The sequence below is a fragment of the Cotesia typhae genome, unplaced genomic scaffold (assembly GCF_013202065.1).
Source record: "Cotesia typhae breed Kobodo isofemale line unplaced genomic scaffold, CoteBio_Ctyphae contig_17, whole genome shotgun sequence".
Lineage (NCBI taxonomy): Eukaryota > Metazoa > Arthropoda > Insecta > Hymenoptera > Braconidae > Cotesia > Cotesia typhae.
In genome coordinates this window covers 1,205,960-1,230,510 of record NW_027423724.1, presented here as the reverse complement: position 1 = coordinate 1,230,510, position 24,551 = coordinate 1,205,960, and the positions used below count along the sequence as shown (strand labels likewise).

The following is a 24,551-nucleotide window of genomic DNA, read 5'->3' as shown; positions in this document are numbered from 1 at the left end:
CAAATTTTCAACCAGCCGAGACGGGCTTACTTACGCTCGAGACCACTTAGTACACTTTTTAGCAGCTGATTGCGAAATAATAAAACCCGTAGCGAAACTGCTCCGCGACTTAAAATTTATAAATGCCGATGACCTTCACGCCTCAAAGCCTACAAAGGGGGACGTATTCGTCACCAAGCTAGGTCGTTGTAAAATCTTTACGGTATTTATCAAAACAAAACATTTCGAAAAATTAGACCCTATCGACCTGATCGAAGGATTGAGAAATCTTCGACAGTCAATGCACAAATACGACATTCATTCGTTTCGCTGTGCAAAGCAGGGGGACGAATTTGACGACTTAGACATAAAAGCCTATTTATTACACGAACTAAGAGACTGTCCAATAACAATTACCTTGTGCGAAGGGAACGTCGAGGTACCAGACGAATCCCTTCGAACAAAAATAATTGAGGAAAATCATAACAGCCTAATAGGGGGCCACAAAGGTGTGGTAAAAACATATTGGCGTATTCGCGAAAAATATTACTGGCCAGGAATGAAAGATAAAATCTACAATTATATACGAGCATGCGAGATATGCCAGAAAAATAAACTCACGCGAATAAAAACCAAACAGCCTATGTTCATCACAGACACACCCTTCGAACCTTTCGAAAAATTAGTATAGATACGGTAGGAGGACCCTGCCCATGACCCCTGACGGAAATGTACACATCCTAACGATCCAGGATAATTTTTCTAAAGCAGCTGCGGCAGTTCCTCTCCCTGATATCAGAGCAGTAACTGTTGCAGATGCCCTGTTAAATCATTATATCGCTCTTTATGGGTGCCCTCGCGTAATTCTATCAGATAAGGGCACCTCATTTACAAGCAAATTAATTCAACAGCTAGCCAAAGCACTGAGAATTCAAAGAATAACAACTTCCTCATACTATCCACAATCGAACGGAGCCTTGGAACGATCTCACCAGCCTTTAATCGACTACCTCCGGGCTTATGTAGATAAATTCAGTAACTGGGATCGGTATGTCCCAATGGCAATGTTGAATTATAACACCACCGTGCACACAGCCACAAAATTTACACCATACGAAATTTTGTACGGAAGAAAAGCCGGAAGTCCAACTCAATTTCCGGACTTCAGTAAAATCGAATCATATAACGATTATCTAGCAGACTTAATTAGTCGAATTTCCGAAATTCAACGAATATCTGCGGAAAATTTAACGAGAGCTAAACACGAGTCTAAAATCCGATTCGACAAACATATACACCCAACAAAATTTAGTGTAGGAGACCTCATATACACGTTGAAGGAACCTAGAAAAATAAATTAGACCTTTACTATACCGGTCCATACGAAATAGTCGAAATAAATGAAATGGGAAATTTAATAATAGAAAAAGAAAATGGGAAACGAAAATTACTCCACCCGAATAAGGCTAAACCAGCCAGCCGCGAAAAATTTGACTAAAAAGAAACCCAAGTTGTTTGTTTCAGTATATAAGAGCCAATACAATTTCAACATGAACACCGTACTACTTCTCTTCTTGGGACTGGGGTATCTGGCATGGAGCGCAGGAGAAACGAAAATAAAGCCAATGGAGGCCAACCCAGGCCTACTCTACGATCCATTCAAGAAAATACATCTGATCCGCGAAGAATGGCAACTCATTAGTTCGATCAACATCGACAAACTGGTGAATATGTATCCACATTCGAACCAAAGTTTATGGGAAGCCTACGGAATATGCTCAACGAAATTCAATCATTCAATCTGCGATAATTATATATTACACAGTATTTTACTATTGCCATTTTATCATTATACGTCATAATAAATATAACTACTTATTATAACTCTATTATATCTACTATATTACATTTTATATATTTTATATGTTATAACCGAGTATTCAACAAAATTTTATAAGTATATTAATTATATTATTAATATAATACTTTAACATTAATTATACTTTATAATGATTTTAAGAAAATCGAGCTAACGTCACTCATTAAAATCGTTCCAAATTATTAAATCATAAAGATTTGTTTCTCTTTGTAAAATCCTTATTTCAAACACTCAATATTCAATAAGAGTGAGTATAAGTAAGAAAGAGAACAGGAGGAGTCCTCTAGCGGTAATTATAAAAGAACTGCTACATCAAGCAAAGTAGCTTACCGACACTCGCTCAATTACAGTCGCCTCTCGGTAAGCCACGCCTACTACACCACAACCGTGCCGCCTTCAATGCATGCTCCACACACAACTCACACGTACATACATATACGAATATCATTATATACATGTACCGATATCTACCCTCCTCTCGTACCACCTTTCCAGAAAAAAAAAAAAAAAAAAAAAAATTTTTTTCCTTTCTTATCCTTATTAATCGAAATTATTCCTTTTATTTTTGGACTTCACTTTTGTTTTCTTTCTTTCTCTTTATCTGTTTATTTCACTTAATTCCTGTTTCACTTTATTCTTACCTTCTTCCGTATAAATCCAAATTCTACTTACCTTCTTGCTTTTCGTCATAACTACTATGATTATCATTATCATTATTATTAAGAGATGGGAAAAGGGTATATAGAAAAAGGAGAGAGACAAAATAAAGAGAAGAAGAATACCTTTTATTTTTAAAAATAAATTTATTTATAAAAAAAAAAAAAAAAAAAAAAAAAAAAAAAAAATAAATCCCTCTTCTCGCGCGACCGATGACACTCAATATGCCTAGCCTGCAACAAAGAAGCAAACAAAAGATAAAATAATCTCCAACAATCAGAATGCTGCTTAAGTAGGCATTCCAAAGAAAAACTTGTGAAGTATTTTACAATGACTTACCATCACGTCATGGTGACCAAACCATTGAAGATCGCCTCAATTAAGGCGATCCTCAAACGCCCGATGTCCTCGCTGTTGGGGCACACCATCTCCTCAAGATCCGAAGATCCCGCTAAACCTTCGGCGCCTTGCAGGCAGAAAAAGGTCGCCGCTTCCACGATCTCCGGAGGGAGTGGACCAAACACGTCCATGAATCGAGAAGCCAAAAGCAACGCCCGGCTTGGATTCACCGGACGTGCCAAAGCCTCCAAGATTTCAATGCCCGCTCTTATGTCCTAGAGAAAAAAAAAAAAAAAAAAAAAAATTTTTTTATATACATATTTTCTTATGAGAAGGGTACCTTTTCTATTTATTCTTCTCCTTTCCTTCACTTTTTCTATTCCTTCTCCCCACTGAATGCATCAAAATTTAACTTACCTTCTCCCCGTGAACCATTACGGCCATTTGGTACCACGTACCATACCCCTCAAAATTCCTTCCAGTAAAATACATCGCGACAATCAGAACTCACGCTACTCACTGCTGAGACGATACTGACACTCGACACGGCTTCGCGAAATCGAGAGGCGAGAAGGATTAGTCACCCGTCAGCATATTATGCAGCGCGAGATTAAAATAATAAATTTAAATTTAAATATTCGCGCCAGATGACTTTACTCATTACTCTTTTAATAGGTTAAAATACATTAAATAAAATTTGTAAGTGGCTCTCGCTTATGGGGAAGGTGGCCATAGGAAAACCGAAAAACTATACCAGCTTTTCGCTTTTCCGGGGAATGTTATGTCCACCCGAAAATTTTTTCTTTTAAATTTAAATCAGCCGCGCAGATGGAAGACTTCTCCATGCGCGAAAGCCACAATAAAATAGAAGCTACGTGACTGCTGGTTGAATAGCGGGGACTCCTGCAAACTCAGCACCGCGAGCATTTAAAAACGAGAAACGGAGACCGCTCCCGGTCTTTTGTTAATTAATTCGACTTCCGCGTTTAATTGACGGGCCCGTGCCTTGTAGAGTCCTTTGCTTTAATTTGCACTGCACTTAAAGGAAGTTTGGACGCGGTTTAACCGGCAGGCCACGTACTAATTTTAAGTATCTTAGAGAGTCGCATTCTTAAAGTTCTAATTTGCCCTGCACTTAGGCGAGAATTCGGCCAGTAAATAAATCCTAAAGAACCGGAATCTCCAAGTTCTAATTTGCTCTGCACTTAGGCGAGAATCCGGTCATTAAGTTATTCAAAATTTCTTAAAAGCTAGTTTTGCGCACTTTACCCTACGGGGGACTGGAGGACGTTAGCTCAATCAAATTAATAAAATTCATTTAATTAAATTACGTTAAAATTCATATTTGTTAAAGTGTAAGAGTTTTAGTGTCTATAAAAATAAATGTCAAGAGAAGTGAAATTTGTTCGAATCAATTCATTTCGTAAAAATAAGCAGCCCAATCCATCCAACTCTATCCGCCGCAAGGACCGATCAGAGGGCCCAACCCAGGAAAAGGCGCTAACAGCAGCCCCGGAATCACGGATCCGGTAATAATTAAAAATCCTGCAAAGAGTAAGTACACCTTTTCTTAATAAAATTCCGTAATCAGTCTCAAACGAAGGCGTGGTAAATTCGTCCGTCGAAAACGTCCCACATAAATAATTAAGACAACGGAATTAAAAACTCCGTTGCGTATTCTTTAAGCCGTTAGTCCAAACCTCCACCGTTTACGCTACCACTTAAACGCCCTTGGACATAACACCAGCTAATAATAAATTTTCTTTTTTCGTTCGTTCTTTAAATGGTAACTCATTTATCGTTAGATAAAAAGGTCATAGACTAAATTTTGAAGATTTAAAAAGAGATATACCATCTGTATTCCACGTAAATGAAATATTCGAAGGATAAGATATAAAACCGTTATTTTGAAATAAATTTTGATAAATACTTCCATCCCAAATGTCTTCCAAGTTTTCATTATCAATTTTGCGTCTATTAAACCGACCTTGTAAAAGTTGATAAAAATGTGGTCTCTTAAAAAGATGAATCAATTGCGATACGAGCGGAATTTGTATAAAATAGCTAATTTCTGTTTTTACATAACATTTTAGACAAGAACTTTTTTGAGTCTCTACTTTGGAAAAGCATACAGAGCAGAAGAAGTGACGACGAATTGGCGATTGAATATTTTTAAACAATTTTTCAAAATAATATAAAGTTTTTATACAAAAATTAGGTTGAATGCAATGCAAACTTATGAGAGATAATAAATATGACAATAAAGCTCGAGTCACTTTGTGGCGGATCATAAACGTTAAAATACATAAAACGCTTTCACCTAAGGTTAATGGAGCATTATCGTACAAGGGGTCATTTAAATGATCAGTACCAAAAGTTGGATCACTTTGACTACTGTCAGAACTCTCCTCAGATTCACTACTGTAAGATTGATTATCTTCAAAAGATCCATTACAAGTGTCGTATTCTTCATCCGAGCTTGAATCAATTGATTGATTCTTATTTTCATCACCGTCGATTGAATATTCACTACTGTCACTACTTAATTTATCAGGTTCAATATTAAAGTCATTAATATGATTATCATTCATATTTTCATGAATAGAATTATCATCATCTTCTAAACCGCCAAAATACTCATATTCGGAAGAACGATCAAAATTATAATTGTCGGTTGGTTCCCGATCGTCTGAAATTCGTTAAGATTATGGTTAAAAAAAAAAGTAGGAAAGAATTCATAACATCGCTGTGAAGCTGACGTTGATTTTTTCAACATTGACGATCAGTATCTTGTTCATCATTCAAGCAATAAAATTTATTTTTAATTATTTTTAAGTTTTATTTAGCGCTTTATTGTTGCTAATTAATTGCTATAATTATAATTTTGTTGCTTGATTAGATTCCAAACACTTACTAAAAATATTAGATTGTGTCAAAGTTAATTTTACAGATGTTATATTAAACTTACTATTAAATTAATCGTATTTTTTTACTTTGAAATTAATTTTTAGGACAAAAAATTAATTTTTTAAAAATAGAAAAAAAATACTCATTTAATTATTACCAATTGCCATTAATCATCAATATTAAAAAAAAAAAAAGTAAATAAAACTTCAAATCGTAAAATATATTCAAAAATATTTGCATCGTTTTCTTAGAACTCGCAAATTACTGTAAAGATTAGATTGAACGACAATTAGTTTTAAAGAAAATTTAACGATTTACAAAAAAGATCTGATTATAAATTTTCGTCAAACTTTTTCATGTAATTTCTATGTAATTCATGATCTTAACGTAAATAAATTAAAAAATTTCTACTCTTTAATTTTTGAATTTTGTAACACAACAATGAATCAATATTTAAACATCACAAATAAATATTAATGTTTAAAATTGTAAGTTCTACGAAAATTGTTTCTTATAAATTTTTGATAAATTCACTTTTTCACCCTCAAAAGTAAGTTTTTTTTTAAGATAACGATTGAATTTGTCATTTTTTTTAATTTTCGAGTGAAGCTATCAATTTTATTGACAAATAACACTTGAATTTTTTGTAGACTACTTTATTTCCTACAATTTATCTCTCATAAATTTTCTGAAATTTCTAAATGAATGAAAAATAGCATTTTGGAGGGGAAACAGTGGATTTATCAAAAATTTATCACAGATAATTTTTGTAGAAAGCTCAATTTTAAACAAAAAATGGATTTTTTTCTTAAGGGGGTATTCTAGTCTAGAACAGTGAATTTTAGGTCATTTTTAAAGTGCCGTAAAAAAAAAAAACAATAATATTTTTACCATCCATTTTTTTATCACTTGTTTATTAATGTTTTTAAAATACAAAAAAAAAAGTGAAAAATTTTAAAAAATGGCGGCTGATGAAGTGGGGGGTCTCAAAAAATTGACACCTGAGTCTTCCCACGAGTTCAACCCCCCTAGTCATCTGAAATGAAAAAAAAAAAAAGATTATAAATCTACAGTGATGTCGCTATAGCCCGAACTAGCGATTAGTACAAAAAAATTTTTTTGACAAAATGGCGACTGTTTGAAAGAAAAGTTTTTTTTTTACTGTTTTTTTGAGTTTCTCGAATTTTTTAAAAATAGTAAAAATTGGAATTTGGGGATTATCCTAGTTCGGGCTATAGATAGGTCTATAAAGAAGACTCTAAAAATTTCAAGTGAATCGGTCCAGTAGAACTCGAGAAATCGTGGGAAGATGATTGAAAAAGTATGTTCTGAGAAAAACGCGTTTAAAGTTTCGCGTGAAGTTTTTCGCTGTCAAAGTCATAAAATGATATGTTATACTTACTTTTTTTTAATCTGCCATTCCTGCTTCATACATTGAACCTTCTTCTACTTCAAAAAAACTATTTTCTGCGTTTCTCTCTTCCAATCGAGCAGTTCTAGCCTCCTTTGAAGCGTTGGATGTACGTATCTCAGATCGTTCAATCCTTGCGTTGTCCCGTCTCACAGCAAATGAATGAGTTTCTGGCCCAATTTGCATCCCCATAAGGGTCATCATTTTTAAAATCGGAAAGAAACCGTCATTGAAAATGCAAACAGCGATAAATGTTGCTATTTCAATCACCTGAGATCCGGAATGAATATGTTTCGGCGCGAAAGTCCAAATCAACGAGTTTAGAGACTCATTATTGTTCTGAGTTTCTGAACTTAAACATCGAGTTAATAATTCATCTGACGATAAACTGTCATAAATTGGTCTAATAACTTTTAAGACTTCATCACACAGAGGAACATTATCATGCTGAAACTCTTCGGTACCCTCAGATGCAGCTTTTTGCCACGCACACAAACTCTCCGCACCAGGTGGGCAATACGTATGCTGTGGATCTTCGTCTGTGGAGCTATTATGATAATAAGTAGCCAAAACTGCATTTTTCATGTCTTCAACAGAGTCTGGGTGCCGACGAATTGCTAAGCCATAATACAAAGACAATTTATTTATAATTTTATCTGTCAATTTGCCTTCTCCTTTACCACCAATGCCTTTATTGTCTTTTTTCGCTTTCCGTAGCCTTGCACCCATTCTTTTTTGCACATGTCCTACGCATTCTTTTTTTTCTACTAAGGGGTCACCATCATAAGGATCCATATTGAGTATGCCTTTGAAAGTCTTAGTATCACCATCTCCAATATATTTCACGTATTTAACGCCGTGTTTTTCAACTGATCGACAAAACATCTCCACAACTGCATCTACTTCCATTTTGCCTGTACTTCCTTTGTGATTAATGGTACAAACTTCTTCATGATCTTCATACCAATCATTATACGCTAGAATATCTGATTTTTTTTTATTCTTCCAAAGATTACAGCCTTGACAAAAACTGGATTTGACAACCGTATCAACCACTTTCTTGCAATTTTTTGCTACAAGTGTAGTAACTCCAAATAAAGAATTAAAACCTCTTTTTTTCCAAGTCCCATCACCAGAAACTGTAAACTCCGTTGGATTGGCATTTGAATCACAAGCTGAAATTAAATCTTTTTCTTCTTTCACAGCTTTGGAAATAACGAGATTATAAACAGCAGATGCGGCTATATGTATATTTTTCATAGAAGCGTAGTAAGTCCCGATTGATAACCCTTGACAAATATCCATCAAACTACAGAAGATATTAATTCCTTCTCTGCCAACTCCTAAAACCCGCATAGCAAATATCACTTTTCGGTTCATTTCAAAGGATTTTTCAATCAATGGGCATGATGATATATATTGTATACTCTCACAACTACATTGTAATGCAATTTTAAAACCTATTCCACTTTGAGCCGTTCTAGAAAATTTAATCTCTTTCTTGCAATTTGTACACAGAACTAAAGAAAAAATTGCCGAAAAAACAGTGAAAAACTCCAAAATACAGTACCCGTAATTATTTTCAATTATAAACTCTTCATCCTTTGATATACTTAGCTTTGCTGCTGATGAACTAGTAAAACTGGTACTTTCTTCGACACTGTGCCGATTGCCGTGAAACCGTCGTTTTTTTGGGCGATCAGCACGCGTAATCCTTTCCGATGTAGATTTTTTATCCATTTTATTTATTACAATTTTAATTAACACTCACAAAATATTTATGCTTTGCTACACATCACATACGTCCACGTGTTTTTGAGGTTAAGATTTAACTGCCAGCAACTGGATGTTAGTGAACACTCTATAACATAAAGGACACACACACACACACACACACACACACACACACACACACACACACACACACACACACACACACACACACACACACACACACACACACACACACACACACACACACACACACACACACACACACACACACACACACACACACACACACACACACACACACACACACACACACACACACACACACACACACACATATATACACACACAAAGGAACAAAAGGTTTACTGAGAAAGGGGATTCAGGTAGACGGAGAATCCCTAATGCCTTTTGTCCGATTATACCGTGACTAACCAGTTTGGAGACCGGGTCAGTAAAATGCCTATATCTCCGAAAATAATTCGAATTTTCAAAAATCCTTTCTTACACATATTCTTAGATAGTTAAACTTTGAAAATATGAAAAAAATCGATTTTTTTGAAATTCTAGACTAGAATACCCCCTTAAAGTATTGATTCGTTGTTGCGTTAGAAAATTCAAAAATTGAAGAGTCGAATTTTTTAAATTTGTTTACGTTGAGATCATGAACTACATGGAAATTTCATGGAGTAGGTTTGTTTGACGAAAATTTACGATCAGATCCTATTTCTAGAACATTAAATTTTCTTAATTTAAAAACTAATTGCCGTTAATCTATTCACTGCAGTGATTTGTGTTTTCTGAGAAGACGATGCAAGTACTTTTTAAAAATTAAAAATTGCAATCATAGACCTCTTAATATAAATATAAAGGGTTCTTACTTTCATCATAACTTTTTTTGTTAGTTTAAATAATATTTTTAGAGTATCGTTAAAAAAAATATTCGTTTTTTGTGACACAATCAAATGAATATTTTATAATTATTAATGTTCCGACTTTAACCAGATTTCCCGTGTGGTTTTGAAAATGCCGAAAGAATACCTCAATTATAAAGTATAGATGCCAACAAAGTTATTTTACGTTTTCTTAGTTTCAATGACCTAATGACTTTTTAACGAAATAACTGGAATATTTTTTATTTATGTATAAATATAATATAAAAATGAAAATAGTATCTATCATAGAAGTATCCATACCCTATGATAGAGATAATAATAAAGTTAGCCGACATTTTTGATGTTTTGAATTTACTTCATTTTTTTAATTAGAACTTGAAAATATTTTTTTTTACATTGCACTTACAGTTTTTCATTTTTTTAGAATAATTTTTTTCAATAAAAAAAATTACAAAAATTTTTAGAAGTCGGCTAACTTAATTTTTATACGATAGGGGGCGTAGATACTCTTTTGAGAAAGTACAAAAATGCCCTCTATTGAGGAATGCTGTCATCGATGATTTCGATAAGTGAATCTTCATTATCGATCAGTTGCATATTGCCTTTCATCTTCCTTTCTTTGCAGATAAAAATTAGTAAAACTTATTACATTTCTTTCTTCATAAGTAAACATGAATGTTATTTATATATTTAAATGTAACTAAAAAAAATTCATGAGAAAAAAAATTAACTATCGCGGAATATGAAACTGATACTGAAATTGTAAAGTTGCTAATAATCAGTAAACATCATATGTTTTCTGCTAAGTGACTGATTTAAAAATTACAGTGAAAACTAGTGAGTGTGATAAATTACTTCATGAGTCAACTACTAAAAATTAAAAACAGTGTTGAAAATTTCGAAGCTTCAACTAAAAATTAGTCATTTGCAAGGTGTTCGGTGAACAAGGCCCAGTAGCGATGAACTCGCTCCTGGGGGCCGCCCAATATCATGAGCCGAGCCTGATGGCAGCTCGTTTCCGCAAATTTTGGTACACTTGCGCCTGAGTATATATATTCTGACTTCACGATCACGCCATGTGTATCGATCGTTCCTATTGGCTATCAATGGCGACATCGATAGACGGAATTTTCCGATTGGCCGCTTACTCCGCTGACATGCGCAATTAGTCTTCTTCACGAAAGTGACGAGGAAGAAGATTAATTAATTTTTTTTTGGACGCTCGCATCCATTTTTTTTAGTTTGAACAAGTCGCTTTTTCTAACTCTTAAAAAAAAAACCTCGCTTTGTATAATAACCGCATCTCGCTTAATTATTTAATTTAATTAACTTAAATTAAATCTAATCTTTCGCTCTAGCTTGTTACAGATAAACTGTGTTATTTGTGCAACTAATTCACCGCTTTCTCTGTGCCGATAGTGTGATCAACCACGTGTCAATCGGCTTCGCTTTTGCTGACCACGCTGTGTATTATAAATCCGCCTTTTTATTAACGATCCGCTATTGAATAAATTAAATATTTAGTGTATTTATTGTAAATAAATCTCTAGTGTTAGTTTTGATGCTAATTTAAGCTTTTTAATTGAGATATCCAGACCTAAACCTGATCCTGAGTTTTTCCGCTATTTCATACATTTTACATTTGGTCCCTCGAGCCGGATCAGGCTGGCTCTATCTTAATTAATTTAAATAATTATTCCGCTTAAAAATTGTGTATTGTTGAGTGAACTTTATTACCGCTAGGAAGGTCGAGTGTCAGGAGCATCGCGGAGCACATCGGGTGCTGCTCCTGGTAGTCATACGTACACCGGTACGCTGAACACTTCGTTTTTATTAGACTGAAAACTCGACTTCGGGCCTAATTAACCGCAAATATGGACTTCGAGAGTGCAATTGCAATGCAACAGCAGTACTTGGTTGCATTGTACGCCTTGAACAACCGCTTGACTGATGAAGAAATCAGTAAGTTGTCCATGACCGCTTTGGAGTCCGTAGCCAAACAAGGCTCAAAACTTTGGCAAGATATTACGGACTTGAACTCGTTACTGTTCTCAACTTACAAAGAGGTGCTCCAGCATGATTATCATACTGGAAATCAATACACTGACGCTCACGCCGCCTTTGGACTCATGGACACCCGCATTGCCAACCGCATAGGCGCTCTTCAGGATGAAATTGACGCTCGAGATGCCGCACACCATCAACACATCGCCTTGAACAGCACAACCTTCATGGGAGGGTCATCAGGCACTGGACTCCCTAAAATCAAGCTCCACTGCTTCTCAGGCGACTTTAAACGTTGGGGATCTTTTAGTCAGCTATTTTCAGACATCGTTATAGACAATGCTCTTCTGAAAAACAGCCAGAAGATGCATTATTTGAAGACCTTCACCAAAGACGAAGCACACCAGCTCATAGGCAATATGTCATCGACTGATGAGTCTTTTGAGCCCGCTTGGAACCTGCTGAAGAGCCGCTACTCCAATCCACGCCGCGTAGTCGCATCTCACCTTGAAGACCTCTTGGTCGGTGAGTCAGTTCCCTCCCGCTCAGCCGCTAAACTAGATGCCTTGCTGTTATCAAACCAGAAGGCACTGGATTCTATTAAAGCCCAAGGTGTTCCAGTTGAACACTGGGACCTTATGATAATCCATCTTACGCTTCGCCGATTACCGCCCGCTGTAAGAGAGGACTGGGAGACCAGTCTTGGGTTGACTGATGACATGCCAACCTACACGCAGCTACACGAGTTCCTCAAGTCCAAGGTCAGGGCTTGGGAGAACCTGGAGTCCTCAACTGAGCCTAAGAAGCACGCTGAAGGTCCAAGACCTGGAGGTTCACGCAATAAGGATCATCAGAAGCCCAAGTCTTCTTACACCGCTACACAATATAAGGGCAAGCCTCAGAGATATTGCCCGCTGTGCCCGGAGGAGCACTATGCTGTTCTGTCCGACCTTCAAGGCCGCAACTTTACAAGAACGAATCGACATTGTCGAAAAGTACCGCTTGTGTTACAATTGCTTGGGCCCACATCGCGTAGCTGATTGTAAGACCGCTCAAGGATGCAGGAAGTGCAGTCAACGTCACCACACTTCCATCCACAGAGATGCACCACTCAAATCAGCTTCACCGCAACAAGCAGACACCGCTCAAGGTAACTAACCGTTCCCTTAACCCGCTTATAACTCAACATTAATTGTTGATTATTTCAGATCCGCTTTCCGCTCAAGTTTTACTAGCTACCGCCTTAGTCCAGGTCCACCCGCATCGTGGTAATCCAATTACCGCCAGAGTTTTGATTGATCAAGGCTCAGAGCTCTCTTTTATGAGACAGACGCTCTTCAAAAAGCTTGGACAACCGCTACATCGTGACATGGTCATGCTCAAGGGCATTGGCAATGTCTCCGCAGGAAGCTCACTAGGTGTGAGCACAATTGAGCTTCGTTCGCTGCATGCGACCGCATCAATGTATGTCAGCATGCATATACTACCAACGCTGACGGTAGATCTTCCATCGTTCGTGATCGCTGATCCGAAATGGCCGCATCTGGAGAATCTCCAACTAGCTGACCCGCAGTATCTACAGCCACGTCCTGTAGATATTATTCTAGGTGCATCACCAGCCGCACAGATAATGAACGCAGAGATTCAACGAGGACCTCGCAATGCTCCGATTGCACAATCCACCACGCTTGGTTGGATTGTCTATGGAGCCGTCACCGCTAAAACCGCTTCAACACAACACGCAGCATTACATGCGTCATTTGATACAGAATTTCAAGACGCTATCGCTAAGTTTTGGGAACAGGAAGAAGTACCATCAGGAAATTTATCGCTCAACATCGCTGAGGAGGACGAATGTGAAGTTCACTTTCGTCAAACGCATTATCGACAGCCTGATGGACGCTATGTAGTGAGGCTGCCGCTTAAAGCCCCCGAGAGTCAACTTGGCGACTCTATCAACGCAGCCATGGGGTCACTCCGCAGATTAATTACTCGCATGTTGCGAGAAAAGGATTATTCTGATATGTATCGCGCGTTCATGGCAGAATATATCCAACTAGGACACATGGTACTAGTTTCAATCAACGAACTGCCCGCAAACGCTTACTTCTTACCTCACCATGGGGTATTGAAACTTGATAGCACCACTACGAAGCTCCGCACAGTATTCAATGGTTCCTGTGCAACATCTACAGGAATTTCATTGAATGACATTCTCCACGCAGGACCCAAAACGCAAATTGACATTTTTGACGTGATGTTGAGAATTCGCTGTTACAGAATTTTATTCGCTACTGACATCACCAAGATGTTCAGACAGATTGAGATCGACTCACTTGATTGGCCGCTTCAGTGCATTCTCTGGACAGATGAGAATGACCTGGTAGACGCCTACTGTCTCAAGACAGTCACCTACGGTACCGCTAGTGCACCTTTTGACGCAGTACGAGTCCTGATTCAACTTGTGAAGGATGAAGGACACCGCTTTCCGCTAGCAGTTGCTCCAATGTTGGATACGCGCTACGTAGATGACATCTACGGTGGAGCAGACAACGAAGAAGACGCTATCAAGGTTGCAGTGCAAACAAAAGCACTGTGTGCCGCAGGCTGCTTCCCGCTTGCCAAATGGGCTAGCAATAGTCCAAAACTACTCGCTAAAGTCGCTCAAGAAAAGCAGCTAGATACACCACTTAAAGAAATCAGTGATGCGCCAGTAAAAGTCCTGGGCATGTACTGGAATTCGCATACTGACGCTCTCCAGTTCAAATACACGCTACCCGCAGAGACACCGAAGACAAAAAGAGCGATTTTGTCAGAGATCGCTAAGTTGTATGACCCGCTAGGACTAGAGACTCAAAGCCAAGATCTTTATGCAAGATCTGTGGCTAGATAGAGTGTCCTGGGACGAACAATTGTCACCAGACCTCATCCACAAATGGACTGGATACCGCGAGGATCTTCAAAACATCGAATCCATCCGCATTCCACGCTGGAATAATATAGCACCTGGAGCAAGTACGGAATTGCACGGGTTCGCTGACGCTTCACAAAACGCTATGGCTGCCGCAGTTTATTTGAGAGTCACTGACGCTGATGGGAACACAAAGGTCTCACTTTTGTGTTCAAAAACGCAAGTAGCACCACTGAAGACAATGACAATTCCACGCTTGGAATTATCTGCCGCCTGGTTGCTAACTCAACTGATACTTCATGTCAAAGAAGTCCAGTCGCTAGAAAATGTCAAGATCAACCTGTGGACTGACTCCGCCGTGACTCTCGCATGGATTAAAAGTCCAGCAACCCGCTGGAAGACATTCGTCCGCAATAGAGTGGAAAAAATCCAAGAAACGCTTCGAGATGTCTCCTGGAAATTTATTCCAGGAAAACAAAACCCAGCTGACTGCGCTTCAAAGAGGGTATACCTACGCTAAAATTAAAGCAACACGCTCTCTGGTGGCATGGACCATCCTGGCTTCATAAACCAGAATCCTCTTGGCCCACTCTGGAGCCTCCAACTGACAACGCAACGCATCGGGAAGAACGCCAAGGTCTGACATTAGTAACTTGGAGAGCAGAAAAGTGCCTGCTCCAACAATTACTAGCGCATTACACACAGCTGTTTCCATTACTTAGGAAGCTCAGCATCTGGCATCGGGTCATCGACCGCTTCAAAAGAGTTCCACAATCTTCGCTGGCCTACCCGCTAACTCCAACAGACCTGGAGCGCGCTAAATTGACCTTGATTAAGTTCACTCAGGGCCAATACTTCGCTAGAGAGATTCACACGCTACAAGATGGTGATGATCTGCCAAAAAATAACAGCATCACCAAGCTGATTCCGTTCATCGACCATCAGGGGGTCCTGAGAGTCGGTGGCCGCTTGAAAAACGCATTGCTGGACCTAGAAGAAAAGCATCCAGCAATCCTACCACGACACTCACCGCTTACATCAATTTTGATTGATGATTCGCACCGCAAAACGCTTCACGGAGGTACTCAGCTTACGCTCGCTGATTTACGCAAGACTGTCTGGATCATTGGAGGCCGTGTTCCGGTCAGATCATTTATCTTACGCTGTGTTATCTGCACGAGACATCGTGGAGAACGTGCTCAACAGCTGATGGGTCAACTACCTGCCGCACGAGTACAGCCAACTCGAGCCTTTTTGCATACAGGACTCGATTACGCTGGACCCATCATACTGAAAACGTTTCAAGGACGTGGAGCAAAAACATACAAAGGCTGGATCACAGTATTTGTATGCCTGTTCAGCTCAGCTGTTCATCTAGAGATAGTCACTGACTACACCGCTGCCGCTTTCATCGCCGCTTATCGCCGTTTCATTAGTCGCCGAGGTATCTGCCACACGCTATATTCAGACTGTGGAACCAATTTTGTAGGAGCAGATAAAGAGCTGAAACGACTATTTACTGCAGGATCCCGCACATTACGAGAGTTATCAAGTTTGATAGCTCAAGATGGCACGAACTGGAAGTTCAATCCGCCTGGAGCTCCACATTTTGGAGGAAAATGGGAAGCCGCTGTGAAATCAATCAAATTTCACCTCCGAAGAACCATCGGAGAATCGATACTAACGCTTGAGCAATATTCAACGCTACGGGCTCAAATTGAAGCCATATTGAATTCCAGACCGCTTACACCGCTGAATGAAGATCCTGTTGACCTGGCTGTACTAACTCCAGGTCACTTTCTAATTGGACAGTCATTGACCGCAGTCCCAGAGCCATCGCTGACAGACTTACAACCTGCTCGGCTCTCGCACTGGGAACAAGTCCAGCAAATGGTTCAACATTTCTGGAACCGCTACTACCAGGATTGTATCCACCGCAACCAGGCCATTTCAAAGTGGCATCATCAGCGCAACCAGATCAAAGTGGGTTCAGTTGTACTGATCACCACTGAGGATCACCCGCCAACCAAGTGGCCATTAGCCAAAGTAATTGCTGTCCATCCAGGAGAAGATGGGCAAGTCCGCGTGGTAACTGTTAAGACAGTTAACTCAGAGCTAGTACGCCCAATTACAAAGCTCTGTGTACTACCGCTAATGTACGAAGACGATGATCTTGTCGACGCAGCCGCCAACCCGGGGGAGAATGTTCGGTGAACAAGGCCCAGTAGCGATGAACTCGCTCCTGGGGGCCGCCCAATATCATGAGCCGAGCCTGATGGCAGCTCGTTTCCGCAAATTTTGGTACACTTGCGCCTGAGTATATATATTCTGACGTCACGATCACGCCATGTGTATCGATCGTTCCTATTGGCTATCAATGGCGACATCGATAGACGGAATTTTCCGATTGGCCGCTTACTCCGCTGACATGCGCAATTAGTCTTCTTCACGAAAGTGACGAGGAAGAAGATTAATTAATTTTTTTGGACGCTCGCATCCATTTTTTTTAGTTTGAACAAGTCGCTTTTTCTAACTCTTAAAAAAAAACCTCGCTTTGTATAATAACCGCATCTCGCTTAATTATTTAATTTAATTAACTTAAATTAAATCTAATCTTTCGCTCTAGCTTGTTACAGATAAACTGTGTTATTTGTGCAACTAATTCACCGCTTTCTCTGTGCCGATAGTGTGATCAACCACGTGTCAATCGGCTTCGCTTTTGCTGACCACGCTGTGTATTATAAATCCGCCTTTTTATTAACGATCCGCTATTGAATAAATTAAATATTTAGTGTATTTATTGTAAATAAATCTCTAGTGTTAGTTTTGATGCTAATTTAAGCTTTTTAATTGAGATATCCAGACCTAAACCTGATCCTGAGTTTTTCCGCTATTTCATACATTTTACACAAGGTATCCTCAATTTTTTAAACTCATGTTTTGTTGATATTAAACTCAGTACTTATGTTTAGTTAAAATAAGTAATATTTAATGATCAATTACATTCATCAAGTGATTCTTTACAATCGTATTTTGTGTCTTCATCATCACTGAAATTAGAAGATAATAATACTTTCCGTAGACGATATTGTGTAGTTCTGGAAAGCTCTTCGAAATTTTTATTATTAAACATGATTATCAATTTTTTAATATTCAGTTTATATAATTTTTTAAATAGTTTAAATATAAACTAAATTATTAAGTGTCAAAATCAGATGACAAAAGAATATTTCTTATAAATATTTTTTATTAAGATGAATGTAGTGGAGCGCCGTAAGGTTTATACCTCGGAATCCAGGGCCAGTCAATGAATCTTAATATAAACCTTGAAAATATGTTTTTAATAGTATATAGAAAAATGTTAAAAAAATTTTTTTTCGCGCTCTCAATTTTTTTAAAATTATTATAAACAATTATTAATTTTTTGGAGTTTTCATTGATTTATATTAGTCAAAAGTCATATTTTAAAAAGAACAACTATTACAAACTTGAAAACTTGATCTTGGATCTTTAGGGACTGCAGATATACCAATGAAGGTCGGGTTGGAGAATAGAGGGGATAACAGCAGCTGTTCGGTATTGTTCATGGCGGGCCCTCACAGGATAGTACACGTGATAACTTGCTAGACTTAATACGTAGCTGTTGTTTTCGTTCCGAAAAATATTTATTTCAGATTTTTGTTTATTAAAAATTAATGTTTATATTATTGTGCAGTAAGTGTGATAAAAGTTAATTACTGAACATTACTGAGTTTTAACAACTTTGAAAATAGTGGCATAAATTGTAAGTATTTGTTTTTCATTTATATTACATGCTTTTGAAAACAGTTATGAATATTTTGTAATAAATCGATGTTAAAAGTTAGAATATAATAGTAGAATTTAATAATATAAATCATTAATTATGATATAAAAGTTAGTTATTAATATTACTAATATTTGTTGTTGCAGCCACGTGTCGCAATGGGTGAACCATCCAGTATTGATAGTACAAGCAATGATTGCCTCATTTGTGATAAAATCGGATCTAGTTCTGAATTAAGCTCTGAACTAGGAGATATTATATAAGTCACTAGAGGCATATCATCATTAAAAGCTGCATCTGCGGAAAGAGGGGATGGACTTTCTCAGTATATAAATACTCGCGACTTTGTCTACGTGCATTCGGTATTCAGACAAAAATATATTAATAAAGGATACATTAATTCTTATTTAAAAAAAAAAGAACACCACATCTGCATGCTCTCCACCTAAAAAAAAGCTTCGAACAGCTACTTCAATTGATTTTGATTGGAAAACTAGGTGCTTCTTTTGTGAAAAAGAAGCGGATGAAATGAAGGAAAGAAGGAAGTCCAAGTCGTCAAGACAACAAATCAGCTACGTCACTAGTACTGATTTCAAGAAAAGTGTTGTAAGTTTGATATGTGAAGACAAAAGTGAATATTGTCGCAATATTCATAAAAGAATTGTAGGCGCGTTAGATTTAGTAGCTCAGAGAGCTAAATATCACGCGGATTGTTACATGCGTTTAAAAACAACGCTAAACCAGACTCAGAGGGAGAAAAAAATTCATCCAGTAACAATGCAAGTAGATGCAGCAATGGAGCAGATTTTCAAATACATATTGTAGAAAATGATGACTATCAATTTTCACTCGCAGAATTAAAAAGTATTGTTACAATTGACCATATTCCTGACGATAAAACAATAAAAATGAGGTTAATGAACCATTACGAGGATAATATTGTATTCTCCAGTAAATTTGGATCCAATACAATTATATGTTTTAAGAATCAACAATACAACATATTGTCCGTCAACTGGTACAGTGAGAGGTCAAAAGATAACGAAGAAGAAGAACGTCGTATTTTAAAGCCTGCTGGTGAAATTTTACGACGACACATCCGAACGCAGGCTTATGATAATAATATTTATCCAGCTAGTGATCAAATGTTTAACAACGTTCATGAGACAATACCGAAATCTCTATAATTTTTTTTGTCAGAAATTATTCTAAATGATAAAAGAGGTAAACCAGAGTATATAAATCATTATGAAACGAAATGTACCTCAATAGCTCATGCGATAATATCTGCAGTAAGGCCTCGTTCATTCATATCACCACTGACGCAACGACCAGCTCCAGAATCTTTATTAAAAATTATTTTTTGCTCATGCAAAACAGGATGTGGAGCATCTTGTGGGTGCAGGAAAAGTGGATTAAACTGCACTGCAGCTTGCTTAGAATGCAATGGTGACAGCTGCACTAATCCTTCACCTACAATCTATATCAACGAGATCGACGACGACGACAATAATGTACAATGATGTAACAATGTGTATAGTTAATGATAAATTTTTTTTGTAACTTATTTTTTACGATAATCCAATAAATTAACATTGAAGTTACTCTGCACATATAATTTATTACAAATAAAATTAAATTTTTCACTATAAACACTTTTTCCCCCTTCCGCCTCTCATTTTTCAGTAAATTGTTGTTAAAAATTGTTGTAAATCGAGATCGGTCAATTTTTTTTTTAACTTTTTTATTTGAGGTTTTAATAATGCAGTCTCATACTTGATATACAGATTCATTGACTGGCCCTGGGTTCCGAGGTTTGACCATTTTTATGCCTTACGGCACTCTACTAATGAGTTTCATTTATTTTTACGTAAGTTTATTCAACTGTCATTATTAACAGGTTAACTTATTGAAATATTTTGAAAATGTCCAATAAAAAGACATACAGCCTTATTTTTTGGAAAAATTTAAAAACTGCATCCGTAATAAAAACAAATAGTATTAAATATACAAAAAAAAATGGTGCAACAGCAAGGAAGAATAATGCTTTCACTTAGTTAAAAATATTGATGCAAGATAGTAAAAAATTTTTAAGAATTTCCTTTTCATATTTAAGTAAATTAACTACAATTAAATTTTTTTTCAATTCAAAAGATGACAAAAATTTTCTGAACATGGTCGAGGTTGACGAAAATGGAGAAGTTGTTACCAAAAAAACAAGAAAATCTACTGCGGACAAACCAAAAACCAGCAGCAGTTATAAAAAAAATGATATGCCTACATGTTCAAATAACAAAAAAGATTTATATGATTTGCCGTCAATATTTGGTACCGAAAACAGTAGAGAAGTTTTGAAAGAAAATGCAAAAAGCTTAAATTCAAGTGATTCTGAGTCAGATTGTAGTGATGATGCACCTTCAAAACAAAAAAGTAAAGAAAAAGGTATAAAATGTATTTATTTATTAAATAAATACTATATAATTTAATCTAATTTACATTTTCTAAATTTTATCTGTATTTTAATATTAATTTTTTTTTTGTTTTAGAAAATCTGACAACTTTCAAGTTAGTGAGAGAAAGGCAGCTGAGAACCGCAGTGTTTGAGAATTTCGACGCTTGTGACTCTAAAGATGCTACACTAGAGAAAGACGATAAAAAAACAAGTATACTTTTTTCTGATAACGACTATTGTTAAATTTTATTTAATTCATATTTTTGTAATTTTATTTTTATAAAAATATCTCATTTTCCTACAGTAAATCTGACACCTCTTAAGAAAGTAAAAAGAAAGACACCAGAATCTCCAAATGTGACTGATTATGAGCCTGATAATTATTTAGATGATACTCCAAAAAGATATGGTAATAGAAAAGGTATGAAAGGTGTTTTGTGCATACATAAATATGGTGTCCAATCTGCATTTTTTAATTTATCTTATGTATCTCTTCATTGTATTGTTTTTTTGTAGAAATTCTGACAAATCCGAAAATAGTGAGAGAAAAGAGGATAAATGCTTCAGTTTCTAAGAATTCCGAAGCTCATAACTCCAAAGATGCTACATCAGAGAAAAATGGTAAAAGAACAAGTATACCTTTTTCTGATAACGATTATTGTTAAATTTCATTTAACTCATATTTTTATAATTTTATTTTTATAAATAGTATATTACATACCTAAGCCAGTAAAATAAGAAAAATCTCAGATCACATGTAATTGTTGGCCGAGGCGAAGCCAAGGTTGACAAACATGTGGTCTGAGGCTTTACTTTTTACTGGAGGGCAGAAAAATATCTTATTTTCCTACAGTAAATCTGACACCTCTCAAAAAAGTAAAAAGAAAGACACCAAAATCTCCAAATGTGACTGATTTTGAGCCTGATATTTATTTAGATAATGCTCCAAAAAGATATGGTAATAGAAAGAGTATAAATGTGTTTTGTGCAGACATAAATATGGTGTCAAATCTGCATCTTTCAATTTATCTTATAAATACAATGAAGTGATATATATATATATATATATATATATATATATATATATATATATATATATATATATATATATATATATATATATATATATTAGGTGCTTTTTTTTTGCGACTATTTTTTTTTTCGCTCCCATCCCGAAATTTTGTTGGAAATACACCCAAAAAAATTCCCTGAACGTTTGAGCCCTTAATATTAATATTAAGTACTCCTACACAGCGTGTGAAGATTTCCCATTTGAAATATACGAGAACTTTCATTTTTTTTTTTTTAATTTCTATAGCTCAGTGGCATTTTATAGCATCGCTTTGACCATGGCCGAGTTTTTTTCAGAATTGAATGCTTTATAAAAGTGTCCATTGTCGCGAAGTCGTAACTCATACTGATGAGGTAGTACGGACCGCCAAACCGAATTTTTCATAGAATTCTTGTTTTTTCACTCATTATCTCATAAACAACAAGACATACAGAAAAAATGTAAATAATAATTTTGTAGGAAATTCAATTCTCTACAAAAAAGGTCCTTACCACCAAATCACTAAGATCGATATTTTCTCAGATATTAGTCATTGAAGTTTACTTAGCATTGAATTTCCACAAAATGTTGAATCAAATCTTAAAAAATATTGATTTTTTTATTCGTATCATAATTATAATTAGTAATTACTTATTGATTAAGTTGCAAATTCAACGAAAAAAATTTTTAATTGTATTTTTCTGATGTTTTTTTATTTTTAAATAAATTTCTCATTTAAATCACACCATAATATTTGAATTTATCATTTAATAATTCAATTTTAATGAAATTCTAGCTAAAAATATATTGTGTATGATCATTACGAAGAATATGGGATGTTTCTTTGTTGCTGTGTATTGTGATACTGATTAATTGCGGTTTATTTTTATTGCTCTAGTAGTACTACTGAGCTTTCACTTGACCTTGAATGCGTTCAACAAATTTCTCCTTTAATTGCAGCGCTTTCTTTGTTTTCGCGTACTAATCCCGCGAGAGTAAGAACAAAGCTTAGTGTGCATTGATCAGTGTGACGCCGTTTTATGTATACTTTGTTAAATTTGAGGTTAGATCGACTTTAACAATCATTAAAATGAGTGAAAAAATTGGTAATAAAACTTGGAATTATTTAATTGGATTTGAAAGAAGCCAAATAAATAATAATAAGCTGCCTTCGTATCGTGACTTACTGAATTTGTTTATGTATAAACATCAGTCTTTAAAATTAACTATTCGAAATAGTGCTACTAGTGTTATTAACGATACTAATACTATTTGGGCTAGTTTCAAGATTCCAACTATACGTCCTCAGCACAGTCTTGCGAAGTTGGAAAAATTTTATGCCGAATCTCTAAATAAAAAGTTGGTTTGATAAGATGTGAAGCCTTGTTGCTAGGCAACGGTTACTAGGGGGAGGGGGAGAGGAGGGGAGGGGTTGCTATGGGGCGAGGAAGAGGAGGGTGAGGGGTTTTAATATATATATATATATATATATATATATATATATATATATATATATATATATATTAGGGTGGGTCAAAAAAATCGAATAATTTATTTTTGACTTTATACTCTGAAAAATAGGTTCGTAGACACCTAAAAAGAATTCTCTCCAAGTATAAGCTCTTAATTATAACGGGAAGGTCCTCCGCTTTGCGGGTTTCTATTTTTTTCGAATAATCAGATAAAAAAATTTATATCTCGCTTCCAACTGCTTGGAAAAATATTCCGTGGCATAGATTTTGTGAGAAATTGAATGCTTTACAAAAAGGTCTCTTATGACTTTTTCAAAAACTCAACCGATTAAAAGATATTCATAGTTGAAGTTTGGCTATTTTAAGGAAAATATTCGTTTTTATTATGAATTTTATAAGTCGATGAAAAAAAATTATTTCGGATTGCGGAACTCATGATTTTGTAGGAAATTTACTGCTCTACAAAAATGATTAAGTGAAGCCGTTACGAGATATTCATCGTCAAACATTAACGAATATCAATATTTCCAGTTTTTGATCAATAATTCGATAAATTTTAATTTAAACTATGAGTTTCAGGAAAATTTACATAAATTTGAGTTTCGATCGATAAAGAAATGTTATAAACAATTTTTTTAATATTGTTTTCAGTCTTGAGCTTGTTTGATTGCATTAAAACAAGAAATTAGAGCATTTTTTTCGACATATAGCCAATGATTAGTTTAATTTGAAGTGAATGACATATTTCTTTGTCAAATTTAATATGAAAAGTATTGAATCAAGTGAGAAACAACCAGTATTTAACTTTTTTATAGATAAATTTTTTATTGAATTATCAATTGCAATATAATTGTCTATATTTTTAACATAACAGTACGCTATTACTATAAATAATTTCTTTTACTACAATTTGGGAATGTTTTTGATGTTCTTTGACAACTTGCAATAAGTACTGGAATTGTTCTTCATTTTTGTCAAGCATTGATTATATTCACTGACTAATGCAACAGCTCGCTCGGCTGAATCATTGACAACTTTTAGTTGTTGAAAGTATTCT

At 35.9% G+C, this 24,551-nt stretch overlaps 2 protein-coding genes across 2 annotated transcripts in view; both read right to left on the bottom strand.

Annotated features, from left to right (window-relative positions):
- Window positions 1–24,551, bottom strand: part of Ninac (STKc_myosinIII_N_like and MYSc_Myo21 domain-containing protein ninaC) — a 1,002,000-nt gene that overhangs the window by 151,485 nt on the left and 825,964 nt on the right. The gene's annotated exons all lie outside the window — the stretch shown is intronic.
- LOC141537855 (uncharacterized) lies at window positions 2,466–3,588 on the bottom strand. Its single transcript, XM_074259042.1, has 2 exons — window positions 3,272–3,588; window positions 2,466–3,129 (listed from the first exon to the last, which is right to left on the bottom strand). The coding sequence occupies exons 1-2, from the start codon at window positions 3,344–3,346 to the stop codon at window positions 2,857–2,859; spliced, it is 348 nt and encodes a 115-aa protein (XP_074115143.1). The 5' UTR covers window positions 3,347–3,588; the 3' UTR covers window positions 2,466–2,856.